Consider the following 21,647-nt stretch of genomic DNA (forward strand, 5'->3'; position numbering starts at 1 on the left):
ACCCATGGTGTGTGTGTGTGCGGGGACACTCCTCTTTTTATCTTTCAGCCAGGAGACACTGATTGGACCAGATGAAGAACCCGATTAGGGAACTCATATTCTATGAAGTCCATCTGGCTGACATTGTCACAATTGCTGCACATCCTATGATTTTTCTCCAGGTTTGCGTATATCAGTGCTCAGGAGAATAATCTTCAGTTTCTGGAGGCTGCAAGACAAAGCTGCACTCCACGGATGTAAATGCATCAACATTTCCAAACAGTAGGCAAATATCATCTGATTGACAGTCATGTACAACATGTTAATGTCCAGAATTATCTGACAAGCAAATGGAAAAGCTGGTGAATTGTTCCATTCTGAAGTATTGATTGTACGGTGAGTACTTAATTCCTTAAGGTTTCTTATAATACATATGCAAATTACAATAATTTTATCTGGTTTGTAGTTCCAAGTCATAGAGGCATGGAGATGTACACCATGGAAACAGACCCTTCGGTCCAACCCGTCCATGCTGACCAGATATCCCAACCCAATCTAGACTCACCTGCTAGCACCCAGCCCATATCCCTCCAAACCCTTCCTATTCATATACCCATCCAAACGCCTTTTAAATGTTGCAATTATACCAGCCTCCACCACTTCCTCTGGCAGCTCATTCCTTATATGTACCACCCTCTATGTGAAAAAGTTGCCCCCAGGTCTCTTTTATATCTTTCCCCTCTCACTCTAAACCTATGCCCTCTAGTTCTGGACTCCCCCACCCCAGAGAAAAGACTTTGCCTATTTACCCCATCCATGCCCCTCATAATTTTGTAAACCTTGATAAGGCCACCCCTCAGCCTCCGACACTCCAGGGAAAACAGCCCCAGCCTGTTCAGCCTCTCCCTATAGCTCAAATCCTCCAACTCTGGCAACATCTTTGTAAATCTTTCCTGGAACTTTTAAGTTTCACAACATCTTTCCGATAGGGAGGAGACTAGAATTGCACGCAATATTCCAACAATGGCCTAACCAATGTCCTGTACTGCTGCAACATGACCTCCCAACTCCTGTACTCAATACTGTGACCAATAAAAGAAAGCATACCAAACGCCTTCTTCACTATCCTTTCTACCTGCGACTCCACTTTCAAGCAGCTATGAACCTGTACTCCAAGGTCTCTTTGTTCATTTCGTGGCTAGTTGGTGTTCATGGATGTGGATCGTTAGCTGTCTTCCTGTTTGTCCTATGTAGTGTTTTGTGTAGTCCTTGCATGGGATTTTGTACACTACGTTGGTTTTGCTCATGCTGGGTATCGGGTCCTTTGTCATGATGAGTTGTTGGCTGAGAGTGTCTGTTGGTTTATGTGCTGTTATGGGTCCTAGTGGTCATAGTAGTCTGGCTGTCAGTTCAGAAATGTTCTTGATGTATGTACCATCACGTCTAGGAATGGCAGTTGGTTGTCCTTTTCTTCCTCTCTAGTGAATCTGATTCCTGTGAGTGTGGCGTTGATGATCCGGTGTGTGTTTTCTATTTCTGTGTTTTTAATGATTACAAAGGTGTCATCCACATATCTGACCCAGGGTTTGGGTTGAATTTGTGGTAAGAGTGTTTGTTCTAGTCTTCGCATTACCGCTTCTGCTATGAGTCCAGAGATGGGTGAGCCCATGGGTGTGCCGTTGATTTGTTCATATATTTGGTTTTTGAAAGTGAACTGTGTTGTGAAGCTGCAGCACACACTGCAGCACACCAGAACTGCAAAAAGAGGAAGAACACCTCTACAATGTATTCGCCAAAAACGGATACTCCCGCAATTTCATCAACAGATGCCTAAGGGAAAGACAACGGAATGAGGACATGCCACAACCCAATGGATTAGCCACGTTACCATACATCAAGAACATTTCTGAACTGACAGCCAGACTACTACGACCACTAGGACTCATAACAGCACACATACCAAAAGCCATTCTCAGACAACAACTCACCAGGACAAAGGACCCCATACCCAGCATGAGCAAAACCAATGTAGTGTACAAAATCCCATGCAAGGACTGCACAAAACACTACATATGACAAACAGGAACACAGCTAACGATCCATATCCATGAACACCAACTAATGACACAACCAGCTATCCTCAGTAGCCACACATGCAGATGACAAGCAACATGAGTTCGACTGAGACAACACTACTATCATAGGACAAGCCAAACAGAGAACAGCCAGGGATTTCCCAGAGGCATGGTATTCACCACAGATTCGATCAACAAACACATCGACCTGGACCCAATATACCAGCCACTGCAGCGGACAGCTGGAACTGACAACCGGAAGCGGCAGAGACAAACCACTATAACTGCTGGAGGGAACAACACAAAAGCGCTTCACAGGAAGTTCCCAAGCACTGAGGATGTCACCTAGACAGGGGATGAAACATCTGCAACACAAATTCCCAGCTCAGCGAACACAACCACAACATACAAATGATATACAATGCAAAGTGGCCAAGCAGAGGCTGGTAGCCAAGCTCGGTACTCATGAGGCTGGCCTCAACTGGCACCTTGGGTTCATGTCACACTACAGGTGACCCTACTACACTACACATTCTCTCTCTTACACACACACACAGACATTCTGAGATACTCACACACTCATGCAGAGCCCCTCTCTTACACACATACATACAACTCCACATTCACAAACACTCACGCACCCTCTCACAGGCTTATACCCCATCACACTCACACACACATACTTCACCAAGCTGGCACTCACACTCACACACACATTCACATTCACTCTCCCCTTCACACGTGCACACAAATTATATTTGCAGATGCATTCTATTTTGTTCAGAAAATGTACAACCTGCAGGCAGACAATGCAGGCAGTCAATCTATGTAACATTTCCTAAATTCCATTATGGAAATAGAATGAGTCTGACTCATAATTAGGATACAGACAGACTCTAACATTACATCTTTAATGCATTGTCTGAGCTGAGATGTCACTTTTTAAAAATTAAATCTTAAGTTATCTTGAGAATGTGACTTAAAGAAATTCTAGGATTTACATATTAATGAACTGAAACCTGCAACCCATTCTAAAAGATGAAAGACTTAACAGCAATCTAGGTTTGTTCAATATATCATTTCAATTGCATGACACTGTAATCTTTTGCTATAAATTCTGTGTTTTATGGTCCTGCTCCACAGCTACCTAATGAAGGAGTAGCACTCCAAAAGCTAGTGCTTCCAAATAAACATAGAGTATTAGAGTCATAGAAATGTACAGCATGGAAACAGACCCTTTGGTCCAACCCGTCCATGCCGACCAGATATCCCAACCCAATCTAGTCCCACCTGCCAGCACACGGCCCATATCCCTCTAAACCCTTCCTATTCATAAACCCGTCCAAATGCCTCTTAAATGCAATTGTACCAGCCTCCACCACATCCTCTGGCAGCTCATTCCATACACATACCACCCTCTGAGTGAAAAAGTTGCCCCTTAGGTCTATTTTTCCCCTCTCACCTGAAACCCATGCACTCTAGTTTTGGAATCACCCACCCCAGAGCATGTTGAGCTATAACCTGGTGTTGTGTGATTTTTAAAAATGTGGAGGAGGAGGGAAGGTAGGACCCTGCGGCGCTCAATGAATCTTGCTTCCCCCGCCCCCCGCAGGAGCCCCAACAGAAGTGGTGTGTTACGTCATCACGCTGCTACGTCTCTTTTTTCTCTCTGTCAGGCGGATGAGACGGACAGCCCTGATCCTGGGGTCCTCCGGCTCCACGTCTCCATTGGGGAGGGTGGGAAATCCGCAGGCGGACAGGGGCACCAGGACAGCCCGAGTCTTTCCCCGACCCCAGGGGGAGGTGGCGGCTCCGCTGTTGGTCAGCGGGTGAGTGTTGAAGTCGGTGGGGGGCGGTTGTCATCTCCATCCGGGCTCAGGGGCCTGCTCTTCAGCTCCCGGGCGGTTGTGGGCCTCAGTGAAAGCCCCGGGCTTGCCCTCTTCCATGGGCCGCGGGTTCCGGGGGGCGGGGGGGGGGACCGTTTCTATTCGCCTGGAATAAGTGTCTTACTTTTCAACGACGCCCTGGTTTCATAGACGCTGTGAGATCATGTCCAATCGACCCTCTATTTCTCACATTTTATGTGAATGTGCCCCTTGTTCGTCGTTAAACTCAAAAGTATTCCAGCTAAGACCACTCTAAACAGCCTGAGAGCTCTGCAACGACCCAGTTGTTAGACATGCCTTCAACCTGTTTCAGGGTGGTTTGTCAACAGCACCCTCAATGTAAATAAACCATCTATAATGTTAAACGTGGCAGGATGTACAATAACTGACCACTCCTACGTGGAAGGAGTGTGGTTTCAAAAAGGGAATAAAATTGCACCATTGGGGTTCTTTTGAGTAGGAGGCTGTCTAGCGATGAGTACTCTTAACCTGTGTAAAGGTGTGGCTTGGAGGCCTTGGGACATCAGTGCCCGAAGTACCTTATGACAGTATCCCGGATCTGTCTAGCATCTGCTGTTTCATCTGTTACTATCCTATAAGCATTACTTGCATTTGAGGTGGAGTATTTATGGTATACAAATGCTAGGTCAGTACTATCTCCACTATAGAGACTAACCATTTCCTACTACTGGTCAATGAACCGTCCTGTCACCACATTTGCCACCAGCAGAATTTGAGGTTGCTGTTGAATAAAGACTCAAATGTGTAATACACAGACAATTTGCAAACTTTAATTCCTGTAAAATACATTATTAAAGTTGTGATTTCCATATATGTCTTTATGTGAATAAAATATCAATGCTGCCCTACCTGACTGCATGTTTCTGCTGTTCTGGTAGAATTAACAGCTACTGTGAAATGTCTGTCTTGTGATAAAATATAAAGAACTGTAGATACTGGAGCTCAATTGCTGGTGAAACCCAGTAGTACTGACAGCATCTGTGAGGGAAAAATCAGAGTAAATGTTTAGAATCTGACTCAACTGAACAGTTCTGATGAAGAGTCACCAGACTTAAACCATTACTCTGATTTATCCCTACATACATTGCCAGATCTGAGTTTTGTTATTTCCATTTTGAAGACTACTGATTCAAGCAGAGCTCATATTTGTTCTTGCTATTTATCATTCTTCAAGTCATATTAAACTAATATGGATGAATGGTAAAGATTCCATGATGTTGCATTGGCCTGGTTAGAACTTGTTCCTCAAATATTAATATGAAAAGAAACAAATTAACAAATCATTACCTCATAAATAGACAATGAAAGTAATGTAAGGTGTCATTCAGAAAATAACTGGTGTGAACCACTTTGCGCTGCTAAGTTACTTTGTGACTTTGAAAAGTACAAACACTGGTAAGAATCACAGTCTTGGTATTTGTGCATATCTATACTTCATTTTGGACATTGGCCAATAGAATCCAATGGTACATTCTAGCAAATTTCACCATTGAGGTGACTGGATCAAATTAATATACCCCTTTCCCTATGAAACCAATCGCATTTATATGGCAGTCATTGTTTAGTTAGACCTTTACAACTTATGTTTTGTACTGTAAGTGTCAGTGCACTGCTCACAGTTCAGTTTGGATGGTTTGAGTAAATCGGTATTTAATATTCTGCACTTTGTAGACTGACTACTGATCTATATATTGTTTGTTTTGATTTGTTTCTGTTAATCATTTACTGCATATGTCCTCCGGGTATTTAAATGTGCTTTTTTTTTGCTCTTTTTCTGAATAGGTCATGTCGTGATACTTCCTTAAGCTCCAACACCATAGTGCAGGATGTCATGGTTAGTTGAGCTTGCAGGGAAGGCAGAAGACTTCTTAAATAAAGTGGACCAGGGTGCAGCAGCAGCACTGCTAACTACTCCTATTGAAAATGTAACAACAACACAAACATTGAGCAGTGAAGCTGGATCTTCCAGTCAGTACTCTATCTTGAATGAGCCGAGTAGTAAATCTGATCACCAAGCCCACATGAGTGTTAGTTATGTTTCTTCTGCTGCTGGTAACATTAGGAGACAAAAGGCCACCCTCCTTTCTGGAGCTTCTAATGTGTCCTCTTCTTCACACACCTTTGACACTACCGCCAATGCAACTGCAAGCTCATCTCTCAGCAGACCCTCAACGCAGTTTGTCAGACCAAAAAAGACTGAGCCAAATGATGACCAACTCTTTGATTTCTTAAACAGTTCAGAAAAGTCATTAAATGGCAGAGCAGACAACAAACGGGAGATAACAAAGCCTTCCGCACCAAAAGGTCATTCCCGAACTTCCAGTCTCAGTTCAACATCCACTTGCACCATTAACATGAAGCCGATAGAGGAGAGCACTGTCAAGGATGATTCTACTGACGGACTTGGTATGAAACAGTTTCAATAAAAATAAATCTTGTTTCTCTTTACCAGTGACTTGTATTTTTCCTCTCATAGGTATGGTTCTGAACATGCAAAATGTTTGACTTTCTTGTCATTGCTACTGTAATTTAAATACTATTTTGCCAAATTTCAAAATTAGAAAATCACATTCAATGTGGGTGAACAACTTGGAGCATACATTTTGCATGTTGCATTTTTCTGCATTCAAATTCAATATAAAGTGTGAAAGCCTGTGTTTAGTTGAATAGTTACTTACATAAATTAGTTCAAACAGTCTCAACCTGTTGCTACTTTGAATCACATAAAAATGCACAAATTATCTGAATCTGAAGCCATCAAAGATGGCTGATATGAGGAAGGAAGGTATGATGAGAAGAATGGTTAAAACATAATGAAGCAAAGTGTTTCTGCCTAAGCTGTGTGGGTATTTGTAGGTAATGTAAGTGGAAGGTTTTCCATTTGCCTAAATGTGTAATTGCTCTTGTGATGCAGTGGTAGTTTCCGTATATCTGAGGCTGCACTCAAGTTCCACCTGCTGAAGAGGTATCTCATAACATTCCTGGACAAGTTGACTTTAAAAGATAGCTGGCCTCAATGTGTAGAAATAATGAAGTAAATTGAAATGGTACTTTTTTTGAAAAGAACCCTTAGCTTTGCACTTCTGGTTGATACATGAGCATCAGGGACGAGACTATATTTGATATATCTATTTTAATTTTCTTTCTCCTTCCTTTGGAAAGATGCAGGAATTATAAATGTTACTTTCAGTCAAGTCAGAGTGCTGTAGAGTGGATTGCTTTGTTCCATTGCCACCTCTTTCCATCAAGTATTTTGCTCTCTTAATCATATAAAGTACTGTGGATCAATAAACTCTGACCTATAATTTAGGTCATTTGAACTTCAGAAAAAACAAGATTATATTACTGAGCAAAAATCCTTTACATATCTATTTTTGTCCATGGTCTAAGTACATAATTTCTACTAAAAGAGTTCTTGCTGGTTACTGTTAGAACCAATGGTCTCTGCATTTAACAGTAATCAGGAGAACGATGCAGTTAATCTATTTATTTACTGTTTCTATTGGCAGAGTAATAATTATTGCTGTTTCAAGTTCCCTGATTAAAGTCAGCAACATGTACAAAGGTTTGCTAAGCAGAATAGTTCAGACTGTTAAAACAAGAAAGTTGATGTCCAATTTAAAGAGTCTCCAGACAGACGTTTATACAAACCCACGGAATCCCATAACTACCTGGACCACACTTCCTCCCATCCAGGATCCTGCAAGAACTCTAACCCATTCTCCCAATTCCTCTGCTACATCTGCTCAGACAAGGAGGCATTCCACTCGTGAGCATCCCAGATGTCCACCTATTTCCTCCCTGTCATCCAGACAGCCCTTGACTGTACCACCTCCATTCCCCATTTCCCTGCTCTAAACACTCCATCCAACGCAGTAAAGACAGAGGCCCCTTGTCCTCATCTATCACCCCATTTGACCCCACGCCCAACACATCGTCCTTAAACACTTGCGCCAACTCCAACTAGACACCACCATCAAGAATATTTTCCCTTCCGCATCCCTCTCTGCCTTTCACAAGGAGTGTTCCCTTCGACTGTCCTTGGTTTGCACCACTCTCCTCACCGAACCCCCAGGTACCTTCCCCTTCAACTGGAAAAGATGCAAAACCTGCTGGTACATCACCCTCCTCACCTCCATCCAAGGTCCCAAACAGTACTTCCAGGTGATAGAGGTTCACCTGCCTCTCTTCCAAATAGTTTACTGCATCAGGTGCTCCCGATGTGGTCTTCTGTACGTTGGGGAGACCGAGCGTAAACTTAGGGAACGATTTGCCAAGCATCACAGCTGGGCCCACAGGAGCCGACTGGACCTCCCGGTCACCGTCCGTTTCAGTTTTTCCAACCACTCCTTTCCAACATGACCATCCTTGGCCTCCTGCATTGCCACAATGAACCAAACCGCAAATTGGAGGAACAACACCTCATCTTCTGCCTGGGCTGCCTACAGCCCGGAGGACTCAACATTGAGTTCTCCAATTTTAAATAACCTCCCTTCCCTCCCCTGAATGCCTTCCCAGCCCCTCCCTGCCACCAATTCGATTCGTTCCTCCTATTGACCAACCAGGTCGTAACTTCTGCCTGTCTTCACCTATCCCCACCCCGCCACCCCCTTTATCTGCAGCTCCCCCCCTACACCCATCCCCAGTCCTGAAGAAGGTTTATTCATGAAGCATTGACTTCTCCACTACCTGATGCTGCCTGGCTCGCTGTGGTCTTCAAGCCTCCTGCCTACCTATTATATAAATGTTTGAATCAGACAGTGGGAGAGAACAGGTTAATTTTGGTTTGCACAAGCAAAAAGCAATCAGGGATTACCTTAGAAAAGGATATTTACAGCAGGAGCTTGTTATCGTAAGAAGGCCATTGTAGTCCTCTGATCAAGGAATCCAGATGTCTCCAATATCAGGAAAGTTAAGTGCAGTTCACTTGGATATAGGATTGGGAATACAGTCTTGAATTCATTTCAGTGTTTATAATATTAATAATTCATCAGAAATTTCCCTGTGCATGAAACAGAAGTTGTTTTCAGTTAATCAACAGTAGGATCCTATAAACATATGATATAAATGGGGTTATCAAAATAAATTTCCATTGACTGCCAGGGAATCCTAGGTATTGTGTTTGAGAGTCTGAATGTTTGCTTTTGTATAGCTTGTCCCAGCCATCTTGGAAATAACCCAGTACATGGAGTGACTGTTGATTTTTCTCAGTTCTATAAACCTCACCTTTTTTTTAATGTAATTGCATATTTAACTTGGCAATGAGGGCCACCACTGCTGCAATGACTTGGGGTGATGATGGGAGAGGAAAAGAGTGCTAGCAGCACAAAGGGACCAGGTCATTGATGTCCCGCCAGAAAGAGAGTGCAGTAAACAAGTTATTCCTACCTATGGTTTCAGCTGGATTGGGGAAAATCAGGTTGGTAGCAGATCTCAAGAAAAGGACTTCATGGGATGTCTGCAAGACATCTTTTTTTGGAGCAGCTTATGCTAGAGCTCACTAGGGAACAGGCGATTCCAGATTTAGTTGTGTGTAATGAGGCAGACTTGATTAGGGAGTTGGAGTTGAAGGTGAAGGAATCCCTAGCGGGACAGTGACTATAATATGATAGAATTCACCCTGTAGTTTGAGAAGAAGATTGACTCAGATGTAACAGTATTCCTACTGAGTAAAGCTTATGAGATAGGAGCTGGCCAGAGTTGATTGGGAGTGGATCCTAGCAGCGAAGACAGTGGAGCAGCGATGGCAAGGGTTTCTGGGGGTAACTTGGGAGGCACAGCAGAAATTCATCCCTTGGGGGGAAAAAACATATAAGGCAGAGGATGAGGCAACCATGCCTGACAAGGGAACTCAGCCACAGCATAAAAGCAAAAGCTTACAAAGTGGTAAAGATTAGTGGAAAGCCTTTTAAATTTTAGCAGAGGATAACCAAAAAAGTAATATGTGGGAGAATATAAAATATGAGGAAGCTAGCGAGCTAGTCATACAAAAAGTTGTAGAAGTTTTCTTTAGATATCTAAAAGGTAAATGATTGGACTGCTGGAAAATGAGACTGGAGAAGTAGAAATGGTGAAAAAGAAATGGCATAGGTGTTTGCGTTAGTTTTCACAGTGGAAGATACCAGCAACCTATCAGAATTTCAAGAAAATCAAAAGGCAGAGATGAGTCTAGTAGCTATCACTACAGAGAAGATGCTGAAAGGTCTGAAGGTGGATAAATCAGATGGACTATATGCCAGAGTTCTGAACGAGTAGGATATGGAGATTATAGAGACATTGATGATCTTTCAAGAATCACTGCAGTTAGGGAGAGTCCCAGAGGACTGGACAATGGTTAAGAAGGGAGGAAGGTAGAAGCAAGGAAAATTATAAGCCAGTTAGCCTGACCTTGGTAATTGGTAAGATCTGAGTCCTCTATTAAGGATATGATTGCAGAGTACTTGGAAATGCATGGTAAAATAGGGTGGAGCCAGCACTGCTTTGTCAAGGAAAGGTCATGTCTGACAAATCTGTTAGAATTCTTTGAGGAGGTAACAAGCAAATTACACAAAGGAGAGCCAATGGACATGATCCAATTGATTTTTCAGAAGGTCTTTGAGAAGCTGCCACACAAGAGGCTGCTAAATAAGATTGGAGACCATGGTGTTAGGGGAAAAGTTACTGGCTTGCATAGGATTGGCTGACTAACAGAAGCCTGACAGCAGGGATGTAGTGGAGTTTTGTAGGGGTCAGTGTTAAGACCACAACAATTTGCGTTTACATTTAAGTAGACTATTTTCCAAACTGGGAAAGGCTTTGGAAATCTGAAACACAAAAGGACTTACAAGTCCTAGTTCATGATCCTCTTAAGGTTAACATGGTTGTTAGGAAGTCAAATGCAATGTCAGCATTCATTTCAAGAGGGCTAGAATACAAGAGCAGAAATGTACTGCTGAGGCTGTATGAGGCTGTGGTCAGACTGCTTTGGACTATTGTGAACAGCTTTGGGTCCCATGTCAAAGGAAGGGTGTGCTGGTGATCGAGAGGATCCACAGGAACTTATGAAGTGCTTGTCTATGAGGAGTACAGTGGGTCTGTACTCAGTGGAGCTTAGAAGGATGGGAGGAGGAGGATTTCTTTGAAACTTGCCGGATACTAAGAGGCCATGATAGAGTGGACATGGAAAAGGTGTTTCCACTTGTAGGAGAGTCTTGTACCCAAGGGCACAGCTTCAAAGTGAAGAGACGACCCTTTTAGAATTGAAATGAAGAGGAATTTCTTCAGCCAGTGGAACGGCTCCGAGGAAAAGCCAGGACCTACAGACTGATGGGCCTAATGTCAGTGATGGGAAAGTTTTTGGAGGGGATTTTAAGAAATAGGAATTATAAGTATTTGGAAAGGCAAGGACTGGTTTGGGATTGTCAGCATAGCTTTGTATGTGGGAAATTGTATGTCTCAAATTTGATTACATTTTTAGAAGAGATAACCAAGAAGATAGATGAAGGCAGAGCGATAAATTTTATTTACATGGACCTTAACAAGGCCATTGACAAGGTTCTGCATGGACGGTTGATTCGTAAGGTTAGATAACATGGGATCCATGGAGAGCTAGTCAATTGTCTTGATGGAAGGAGACGGAGGGTGGTGGTAGGGGGTTGTTTTTCAGACTGGGAGCCTGTGATCAGCAGTGTGCTCAATTATCAGTGCTGGGCTCATTGTTTGTAATTTATATAAACAATTTGGATGAGAGTATTAAAAGCATGGTTAGTAAGTTTGCAGATGACACCAAAATTGGTGGTATAGTGGATAGTGAAGAAGGTTATCTCAGAGTACAACAGGGTCTTGATTGACTGGGCCATCAGGCCAAGGAATGGCAGATAAAGTTTAATTCAGATAAGTACAAGGTGTTGCATTTGGTGAGACAAACCAGGACACAACTTGCATAGTTAATGGCAGGGCCCTGGGGAGTGTTGTCAAGTAGAGAGAGAGATGAGGGATGCAGGTACCATCGTTCCTTGAAGGTGGCATTACAGATAGACAGTAGTGAAGAGGGCATTTGGCACACTGATCTTCATCAGCCAGAGCACTGAGTACAGGAGTCAGAATGTTATGTTACAGTTGTACAAGACAGTTGGAGTACTACATACTCTTTATGGGCGGCACGGTGGCACAGTGGTTAGCACTGCTGCCTCACAGCACCTGAGACCCGGGTTCAATTCCCGCCTCAGGCGACTGACTGTGTGGAGTTTGCACGTTCTCCCCGTGTCTGCGTGGGTTTCCTCCGGGTGCTCCGGTTTCCTCCCACAGTCCAAAGATGTGCGGGGTCAGGTGAATGGGCCGTGCTAAATTGCCCGTAGTGTTAGGTAAGTGGTAAATGTAGGGGTATGGGTGGGTTGCGCTTCAGTGGGTCGGTGTGGACTTGTTGGGCCGAAGGGCCTGTAAGTAATCTAATCTAATCTAATCTATACAATTCTGGTCACCCTGCATTTGGAAGGATATTGTTAAACCGGAAAGGGTGACCTTATAGAGGTTAATAAAATCATGAGGGGCATAGATAAGGTGAATGGCCAAGATGTTTTCCCCAGGATAACGATGTCCAAAACCATAGGGCATAGGTTTGAAGTGAGGGGAAAGACTTAAGAGGGATCTGAGGGGCAACTTTTTATCACAGAGGGTGATGCATTTATGGAACCACCTATCAGAGGAATTAGTAGAGACGGGAACAGTTACAATATTTTAAAAGTGCATGGGTAGGTAAAGTTTAGAGGGATGTGGGCCAAATGCTGACAAATGGGACTAGTTTAGCTTAAGAAGCTTGATCGGTATGGACTAGTTGGGCAAAAGGGCCTGTTTCCATGCTGGATGACTCGGGACGGGTAATCTGTGGAACTCATGACCACAGAGTGCACTGGAGGCCAAGCCATTGAATGTATTTAAGACAGAAATAGATTGGTTCTTGATTGGTCGAAAAACCAGGTTACTGGTTGAAAAAGTGATATCAGCCGTAATTGAATGGTGGAACAGACTTGATGGGCCAAAGGGCCTAATTCTGCTCCTATATCTTATATTCGAGAGTGTGGTGCTGGTAAAGCACAGTAGGTCAGGCAGCTCTGGACTTATGCCCGAAACATCGATTCTCCTGCTCTTCAGATGTTGCCTAACCTGCTGTGCTTTTGCAGCACCACACTCGACTCTGATCTCCAGCATCTGCAATCTTCACTTTCTCCTATATCTTATAAGACAAAGTGAGGACTGCAGATGCTGGAGATCAGAGCTGAAAATGTGTTGCTGGAAAAGTGCAGCAGGTCAGGCAGCATCCAAGGAGCAGGAGAATCAATGTTTCGGGCATGAGCCCTTCTTCAGGAATGAGGAAAGTGTGCCCAGCAGGCTAAGATAAAAGGTAGGGAGGAGGGACTTGGGGGAGGGGCGTTGGAAATACGATAGGTGGAAGGAGGTTAAGGTGAGGGTGATAGGCCGCAGTGGAGGTGGGGGCAGAGAGGTCAGGAAGAAGATTGCAGGTTAGGAAGGTGGTGCGGAGTTCGAGGATTGGGACTGATATAAGGTGGGGGGAGGGGAAATGAGGAAACTGCATGTCCTTGGTGGAGTGGGAGGGGGAGTTGAAGTGTTGAACCACGGGGTGGTTGGGTTTTATCTTATAGTCTTACAACTTCAGTGAAAGCCAAAATGTCATTGCAGCCAATGTGACAATGGTCTTTGTTTATGATGGCGCAGGGATGAACGGAATGAAAAGGAGTGGGAATTTGCCACTTATGGATATGTAGCTAGGAAGATCAGCAAAAGTAGAAGGTAGGAAAACATGCGAAAGACTTTGCACCTTGTATAGAATTGATGACTGACACCTCGGTTTTCCACCAGGAGAATGCTGAGTGTGCTAGCAAGGGAAACTGTGGGCTCTCCCAGGGTAATTTCAAGTTTGGCTTGATGGCAAAGGAATTGTGTGACTTTTGGGGTAGCAGTTGGATAGGATAGTGTAAGGGTATCAGGAAATGGCTTTAGTGTGGGGGTTCTGGAAGAGAGGCCTGAAAATGGTCAAGACAAAATAAAGGAATAAAGAAGTAAGTGATTCAGTGCAGCAGCCAAATCCCCCATCTGCATACCCACAAGTTATCTGTAGGTTCTGAAATGGCACAGAAATCCTCTACCAATTGATGTGTTGCAAAATTTGATCATGTATACTTTATAATTAAATACTGGCAGAGGAGTTGCTGTTTATTCTTAAAAGCTGTCTGGTTGGACCACATTAAAACAAACATGGATGCCTAGTGGGATGCATTTAGAATATACATGATACTTTCTTTTCATCTAATTGAATGTTCAGCAAGACTTAAAATTCCAACATGGTATTGCATTTCACTCCATTGGGAGCATGGATTAGAAAATTGGATATGGTGATCAGTGCCTTAGCTAGCACACTTTTTTCCAATTCCTAAAATTAATCAGGAAAGCTATTGCCTGTCAGGTACAAAGCGCACCACCCACATCTCCGTTACCAATTCACAGTTGCATTGTATAAAGCTGTTCAGACAGCTGCAAAATGTAACCTTAATGTTTGAACGTTCAAATCTGTTTTGGACCACTATAGGTTACTGTACTGTCAGTGCATTTTGAATTATCTACACCTATTGATAGAGGTTGTGACATAACATATAAAAAGCAAGCTAGTCTTTGAAAGTGTGAATTAAGTTATCCTTAATTTTTCATTTATTGGTTTTTGTTTTAATATTTTCAGGTGCCTCAGAAAGCTCTAATATGAGTGATGATGCCCAAATAGAGCCTTCAAAAGAGCAAGCATCAAGTATTACAGCTAGCAGAAGTTTATCAGCTAAAGATGAGAATCAGTCGCTTGAGCTATCAAACCTACGGCTTGAGAACCAGCTGCTGCGTGGAGAAGTTTCCTCCTTGAACCAAGAAATGGCTTCGGTGATTGAAAGATCAAAGCAAACACAAGAAGGTACGACAGGAATACCAGCACTTGACTCTTGGAATTGCATTCATTACGTGCATCCATGACTTGGGTACAAACAGACCGTTTGTGGTAATTATATAATCAGGATTCCAGGCATATGTTTCTAATTGTATGTCACACAAAACATTTTTTAAAATATGTAATCTATCATTTAGGTTCAGGAAAAGGAAAAGCTTTCATAGTTCTTATCAAGGTTCCTTCAATTTCAGTTTGTATGCAATCATCTTGTTGCACTGTATGACCCCGTTAGAATAAATACCTGGCATCGTATGCATGCATCTTGAAAGGGTGTTGCTTATGTTCTGGCCTCTTTATTCCCTGCATGCCATGTTCCCAACTAAAGCAAAGAACAACCAAAAACAGAAAAGAAGGCCAGCTTACTTGACAACTTACTTTAAAATGTAAAGAAACCTGGATCATATTTGAAGGATAACCATTTTTAAAATTAGTTGGCTGATCAGTATATCACAAGACATTGCACTAAGCCATGGTACAGTAAAGCTCCCAGATTTTATTGGAGTGAGTTAAAATGAATGCAAATGTTATCAAGTGGGTTCAGAGAAGTAGACAAATAACAATGGAAAGTAATTCATTTAACCCTCAACTCATTCCCTTCTGGGTGATCAAATTGCTCTTGGTGTGTGGGTGGGTCATTGAAGTCTTTAAATTAGCTGCATGCTCCATTTTTGTGAATTTCCGTATTGAATTTTGGTCAAGGTTTCCGTATCTCGAGGCAAGACAAACCTTAAATGGTGCTCTTTGAGCTGAGTATACTAGAAATGTTTTCTATACTTCTAGACCACGCCTCACGATTTCCATCTTGATTTCCACCATCATCTTCCATCCCTGCTCTCTCCTTCTTCCATTAATTCATCTTTGCTGCCCTATCCCAGACTGAACACTGTTAGTTGTCAGCCTGAAAACCTGCAGAGAAATTTAAATGTTGTCTTCATGTTCATTTCAGCAGAAATTCTTACTTTCAGGCTTCCTGCTCAAATGCTCTTACTCTATTCTCTCTGTGACTCTAAACAGTTATCAGGAGTGTTGCCTATGCTGAGCCAGTGAGCTCAGCTGAGTAATGGTAATGAAGACAGTAATTGGCTGCAGCCAATTTTTTTCACTCATGTATAGAGCATATATATTCAACAAATTAACAACACTAGACAGTGACACCACTGGGCAATGACTCTAATGCTATTATGCCAATAAACTAATACTACACACCATATCTTGTGCTATATACTATTAAACTAAGACCTTAATTTATTGTGATAATCATAACCACAAATGCTGGCTGTGTGGCCATGTGCATTTCACTTAGAATATGAATATCATACATATATAATACTATTGGAGTCTAGTTGTACTGCTAGTTATTTTCTCCGTTGTTTGTTTGGATGTACTCGTCTGTATTTTGGCCTAATCATTTCTTACTAAATGTTTTTGTTTTTAAGAGTTAAATAAAGCCAGGAAACAGATTGAAAAATGGAATACTGAAAACTCCAAGTCCGACAGGATAGGTAGGGAACTGCGTTCCCAGATTGATGACCTGAATGAGGTGCTGAGTGCCAAGGATTCTCAGTTGGCTGTGCTCAAAGTGAGACTGGAAGAGGCAGATCAGCTTCTGAAGACACGTAATGAAGCATTGGAGCTACTCCAGAATGAAAGAAACAGGTTTTATTAAATTTATTGGCATGTACATTTTCTACTGGATTCTAATTTCCAATCTAGGACTAAATCCATGAATAATCACTTGATAGTACCAGATCAAACATCATATGAAGACAAAAACTGTAGATATTTTGGTCGATTGCATCAAAAGCTGTAGATATCTCAAGATGGACAAGGAGGGAAAGATTTTAGTCATGGTTGCAAAAAAATGTAACTTGACAAAGGTTATTTCATTTGAATGGGGCAGGAAACCTGATTGGCGGGCATGTATTTGAGAAGCACCAAAGTGTTCAGTGATATTACAGAACGGGACTCTGGAGATAGGCTGGTAGTCTTCAAGGAAGAAGGGGGCTAAAAGTGGCTTTTATTTTTTGGCAGAAAATGTAATGATGTCAGATTTGAGGAAGATGTTGGAACAGGACCTGAGAAAAGGGATCCATGAACCGTTTTCCAGCTTGGGTCCCAAAAAGGGAAGGTATGGTTAATGTTTGGGTTAGAATAGGTTTTCAGGAACAAGATCAGCTTGGACAGAGCATGGGAAAGAAGAGAGAGAATCTAGAGAAAGAGGACTGAGGGCAGTGGCAGGCATTTTGGAAACTTGACCCAGTGGTCTATGGGAAGGGAAGAAAGTCAGAGCTCCTAACCTTACTGGAGGAAGGTGATAAGAAATGGAGGATGGTCTGAGCTGGAGAAGAGAAGTCAGGCTGTATCTTGGTTTTATTGTATTATCTTTGGACAGCAAGTGAGAGAGAAATGGGAAGTGGGATAAGTAGATGCTTGACATGGTTCTGCCAGATCTGATGACAGATGACTAAACCAGTTATGTACCAGAGATACTCAACTGTGCCTCATGTGGACTTGAATGGTGAAAAGGTATATACCTGGGAAAATATGGTTGTGTATGTGTAAGGGGGTCTTCAAAGGCCTTGGAAATTGTGATTTAGCAAATTGATAGCTTCATAAATGTCAGTATTAAATTGTGGTTCAAAGGCTTAAAATTTCAAAGCAGGTTAGCAAGTGATCGGATGGAAAATTCTTTGTCCAGAACTCTGCAGAAATAAATGAAATTGAGAAGATGAATATAAGTCGGAATATAACAGTGATTAGATATCTTCTTATCCATTTAACAGTTCCAATATGTGTAGCGAATGTGATAGCAGGGATCATGGGATGGCTGTACAGAAAAAATGTCTGGATGGAGAGATTTTAAAGAAAGGAGAGACATAAACTTCAAAGAGAAAGCAAGAAGAGTTGAAAAGGAGGTTGAAATCATTTGAAAGCGAGAAGTTGTTTAGTGCTGAGGGAGGAAAGGAGAGAGGTTATTGAAGTGGAAAACTTGATGTATAATTTAAATGTCTGATAGAAAGCAAGAGTTTTAAATGAGCAATAGTATAATATCCTCAAAGGATAAGTTACTATAGGTGCACAGAAACTAAACCAAATGTTTTGGAGATAGCCACTGTTTTGAGTGGGCAAGTGGGAATGCAAGCTGTTTGGGCAACATTCTTTACAGAGGAGAACAGTCATGTCTCAACAATGTCTCTTTCAAATCTTGTGACCGACTACAACAAGTTAATGGATGGCAAGGGTTATGTTCTGAGGGGGATGTGAAGTGATAGCCAATCCATTGTAATTGGCAACATGAAAGTGATTGAAACTTTGGTTGTAAACTGGGTCCCTATTGACTTTTGGGTGATTCAAGGTATCCCTTTAATTTTTTTTTTAAACTGTCAATCTTGTGAATTTCAAATATAATTTTTTTTGCAAATATATTTATTAGCAAATTATTTTAACTTTGCAAACATCTACAATTATTGAAAAATGCAACCAATAACAAATTTCAGTATAATAAAAAGAAAAAAACCCACAAATTACAATGCAACTACTGTCTACTAATTACTAACCGACCCTATAATACAAAACAAACCCTAACACTGTGCAAAGCAACACCAATAAATAAGTAAATAACTGATAGATCAAAAAACAGAAAGAAAAGCAAAAGAACCCACAGAATACAGAACAGCTAAGGATGTAGGTTTGCTTGCTGCGTCTGGAGGTTCATTTCCAGACGTTTTGTCACCCTACTAGGTAACATCTTCAGTGGGTCTCATCCAGAACCTCAACCTGAGCTACAAATCTTCTCAAAACTCACAGAACAGCTATGCTTGGTGCAAATCTCCCAAACAAAAGAATGGTAGCATTATCTATCTATCTATCTATATATATATATATATATATATGTGTGTACACATATTAACGCAGGAGACCCCGTCCAGGGCCCAGGGCTTGACAAACCTAACTATTCTGGTTAAACAAATGCCCTAGTTCAGATAACTGACAAATCTATATCCAAATAACTCAAGTAGGGCTGCCATGTCTTATAAAAATGGTCTGTTGTGTGGTGCACCATGTTTGTAAAAAAAGTCCAAGGGAATGTGCTCCATAACTAATTTCTGTCATCCCAGCAAGCCCGGCAGGTTCTCAGACACCCAATTCATCAGAATATTCTTCCGTGCACTGTATGCAAGAATATTAAATAGTTTCTTGCCCTGCCCGTCTAAAGATAGTAAATTCGGTAGACCTAAGAAAGGAGATATCGGGTCTACTTTGACTTCAGTCCTCAATACCCTCCCTATCTCTCCTGCCACAGCACTCCAATAAACACGGAGCCTGTGGCATGTCCAGAAGCAATGGGTAAGAGTACCTACACTTACTTTACATTTGGGGCACACTGAAGATGCCCTTTCTTTAAACTTCACCACACGGCCTGGTGCCAGATGAGCCATGTGCAGAACTTTTAACTGCGTAGCGCATGTCCTATTACAGATTGAGATCTTTCAAGCATTCTCCCATATGTTCTCCCATGTTTCAGAAGAGATCGCCACTCCTAGCTCTTGCTCCCAGACCTCACATAACCGATTAATATCCTGCCAGGCCCTACCACCCAGCAGGCGATAGAGGGCACTAACTGAAAGGGTGCTTGTGGAGTGTAGCAACAACCCCTCTGTATTGGGTTTATAGGGCTTAGTGAGAAGCGTACTCGTCTTCTGGATGAAATCTCAAACCTGAAAAAAATGGAAAAGACCTCTGCAGGGCAATCTGTACTTGTGGCTCAGTTGCTCAAAAAACATCATAACCTCCCCCTCAAACATGTCTCCCAAACTGGAAACTCCTCTCGCTGAATCCTGAGTCCATCATCTCTGATCAGAACCCTGGCATGCCAACTATAGGCATAATTGGCAAAGTCTTGGATAAACAACCCTCACTTTGATGCATCGCCCTCTGTGTCTTGACTGTACTAATGACAATAGGGTTCCGGCAGTGGTCCATAACTGTCCCCATCTTATCCATGAACAACAGAATAATAAGAAGTCACTTTGCCTGGGAGGCCTCACTATCCAGACATATTGAGTTTGGATCGTTACCTACCCAATAGCAGACAAAGGACAGCAGGGAACTCAATTGATACCTTCTGACGTCTGGATAATCAACTCCTCCCCCTTCTTGAGGCAACTGCAATTTAGTAAGTTTGATGAGGGGCAGCCCACGATGCCAGACAAAGGAACCAAAACAGCCCATATGCTTCCACAGCGCTGACTTGGGAAACGTTATGTTATAGGGAGCATGCGCATGGGATAAAGCAAACAAGGAAGAACATTCATCTTGATGAGAGATATTTGGCCCAGGGTGTAGGTTTGCTCGCTGAGCTGTAGGTTTGATATCCAGACGTTTCATTACCTGGCTAGGTAACATCATCAGTGGCAACCTCCAAGTGAAGCAAAGCTGTTGTCTCCTGCTTTCTATTTATATCTTTCTCCTGGGTGGGGTTCCTGGGGTTTGTGGTGATGTCATTTCCTGTTTGTTTTCTGAGAGGTTGATAGATGGCGTCTAGATCTATGTGTTTGTTTATGGCGTTGTGGTTGGAGTGCCAGGCCTCTAGGAATTCTCTGGCATGTCTTTGCTTAGCCCGTCCCAGGATAGATGTGTTGTCCCAGTCAAAATGGTGGATTTTTTTCATCTGTGTGTAGGGCTACAAGGGAGAGAGGGTTGTGTCTTTTTGTAGCTAGCTGGTGTTCATGTATCCTGGTGGCTAACTTTCTTCTTGTTTGTTCTATGTAGTGTTTGTGGCAGTCCTTGCATGGAATTTTGTAGATGATGTTAATTTTGTCCATGGGTTGTACTGGGTCTTTTAAGTTTGTTAGTTTTTGTTTGAGAGTGTTGGTGGGTTTGTGTGCTACTAGGATTCTGAGAGGTCTTAGTAGTCTGGCTGTCATTTCTGAAACTTCTTTGATGTATGTTAAGGTGGTTAGGGTTTCTGGCTGTGTTTGGCCTGCTTGTCGTGGTTTGTTCTTGAGGAATCTGCGCACTGTGTTTTTTGAGTATCCGTTCTTCTTGAACACGTCGTATAAGTGGTTTTTCTCTGTTTTTCGAAGTTCGTCTGTGCTGCAGTGTGTGGTGGCTCGTTGGAATAGTGTTCTGATACAGCTTCGTTTGTGTGTGTTGGGATGGTTGCTGGTGTAGTTGAGTATTTGGTCAGTGTTTGTCGGTTTTCTGTATGCGCAGGTTTGTAATTCTCCCTTGTCCATTCTTTCTACTGTGACGTCCAGAAATGCGAGTTTGTTGTCGGTTTTTTCCTCCTTGGTGAACTTTATGCCTGTGAGGGTGTTGTTGGTGATAATAAATGTCTCTTCTATCTTGCTTCGCTACGTAGATGACACCCTTGTCATCACAAAATGTCAGGAACCCCTTCCAGGAGAAAGATATAAATAGAAAGCAGGAGATAACAGCTTTGCTTCACTTGGAGGTCACCACTGATGATGTTACCTAGCCAGGTAATGAAACATCTGGATATCAAACCTACAGCTCAGCGAGCAAATCTACACCCTAAACCTCAACCTGAGCTACAAACCTTGCATATTTGGCCCAGCCATGAAACTGAGACAGCCTTCCATCTCTGAAATAACAGATCAAACTTGGGGGTAATAAAAATGCCTAGGTATCAGAACCCTGCCCGCGACCACTTAAAAGGGAACTTAGGGCCACCTTCAA

General features: G+C 42.4%; 1 protein-coding gene across 1 annotated transcript in view; it reads left to right on the forward strand.

The window, feature by feature from the left end:
• The first annotated feature begins 3,735 nt into the window (after positions 1-3,735).
• Positions 3,736-21,647, forward strand: part of golga5 (golgin A5) — a 47,231-nt gene continuing 29,319 nt past the window's right edge. Inside the window, exons 1-4 of the mRNA XM_060828551.1 lie at positions 3,736-3,883; positions 5,744-6,367; positions 14,691-14,912; positions 16,382-16,601. Of these exons, the coding sequence (XP_060684534.1) occupies positions 5,788-6,367; positions 14,691-14,912; positions 16,382-16,601 (1,022 nt within the window). The 5' untranslated portion in view covers positions 3,736-3,883; positions 5,744-5,787. The remainder of the gene's footprint in view (positions 3,884-5,743; positions 6,368-14,690; positions 14,913-16,381; positions 16,602-21,647) is intronic.

This window comes from Hemiscyllium ocellatum, chromosome 8 (assembly GCF_020745735.1).
Source record: "Hemiscyllium ocellatum isolate sHemOce1 chromosome 8, sHemOce1.pat.X.cur, whole genome shotgun sequence".
Classification (NCBI taxonomy): Eukaryota; Metazoa; Chordata; class Chondrichthyes; order Orectolobiformes; family Hemiscylliidae; genus Hemiscyllium; species Hemiscyllium ocellatum.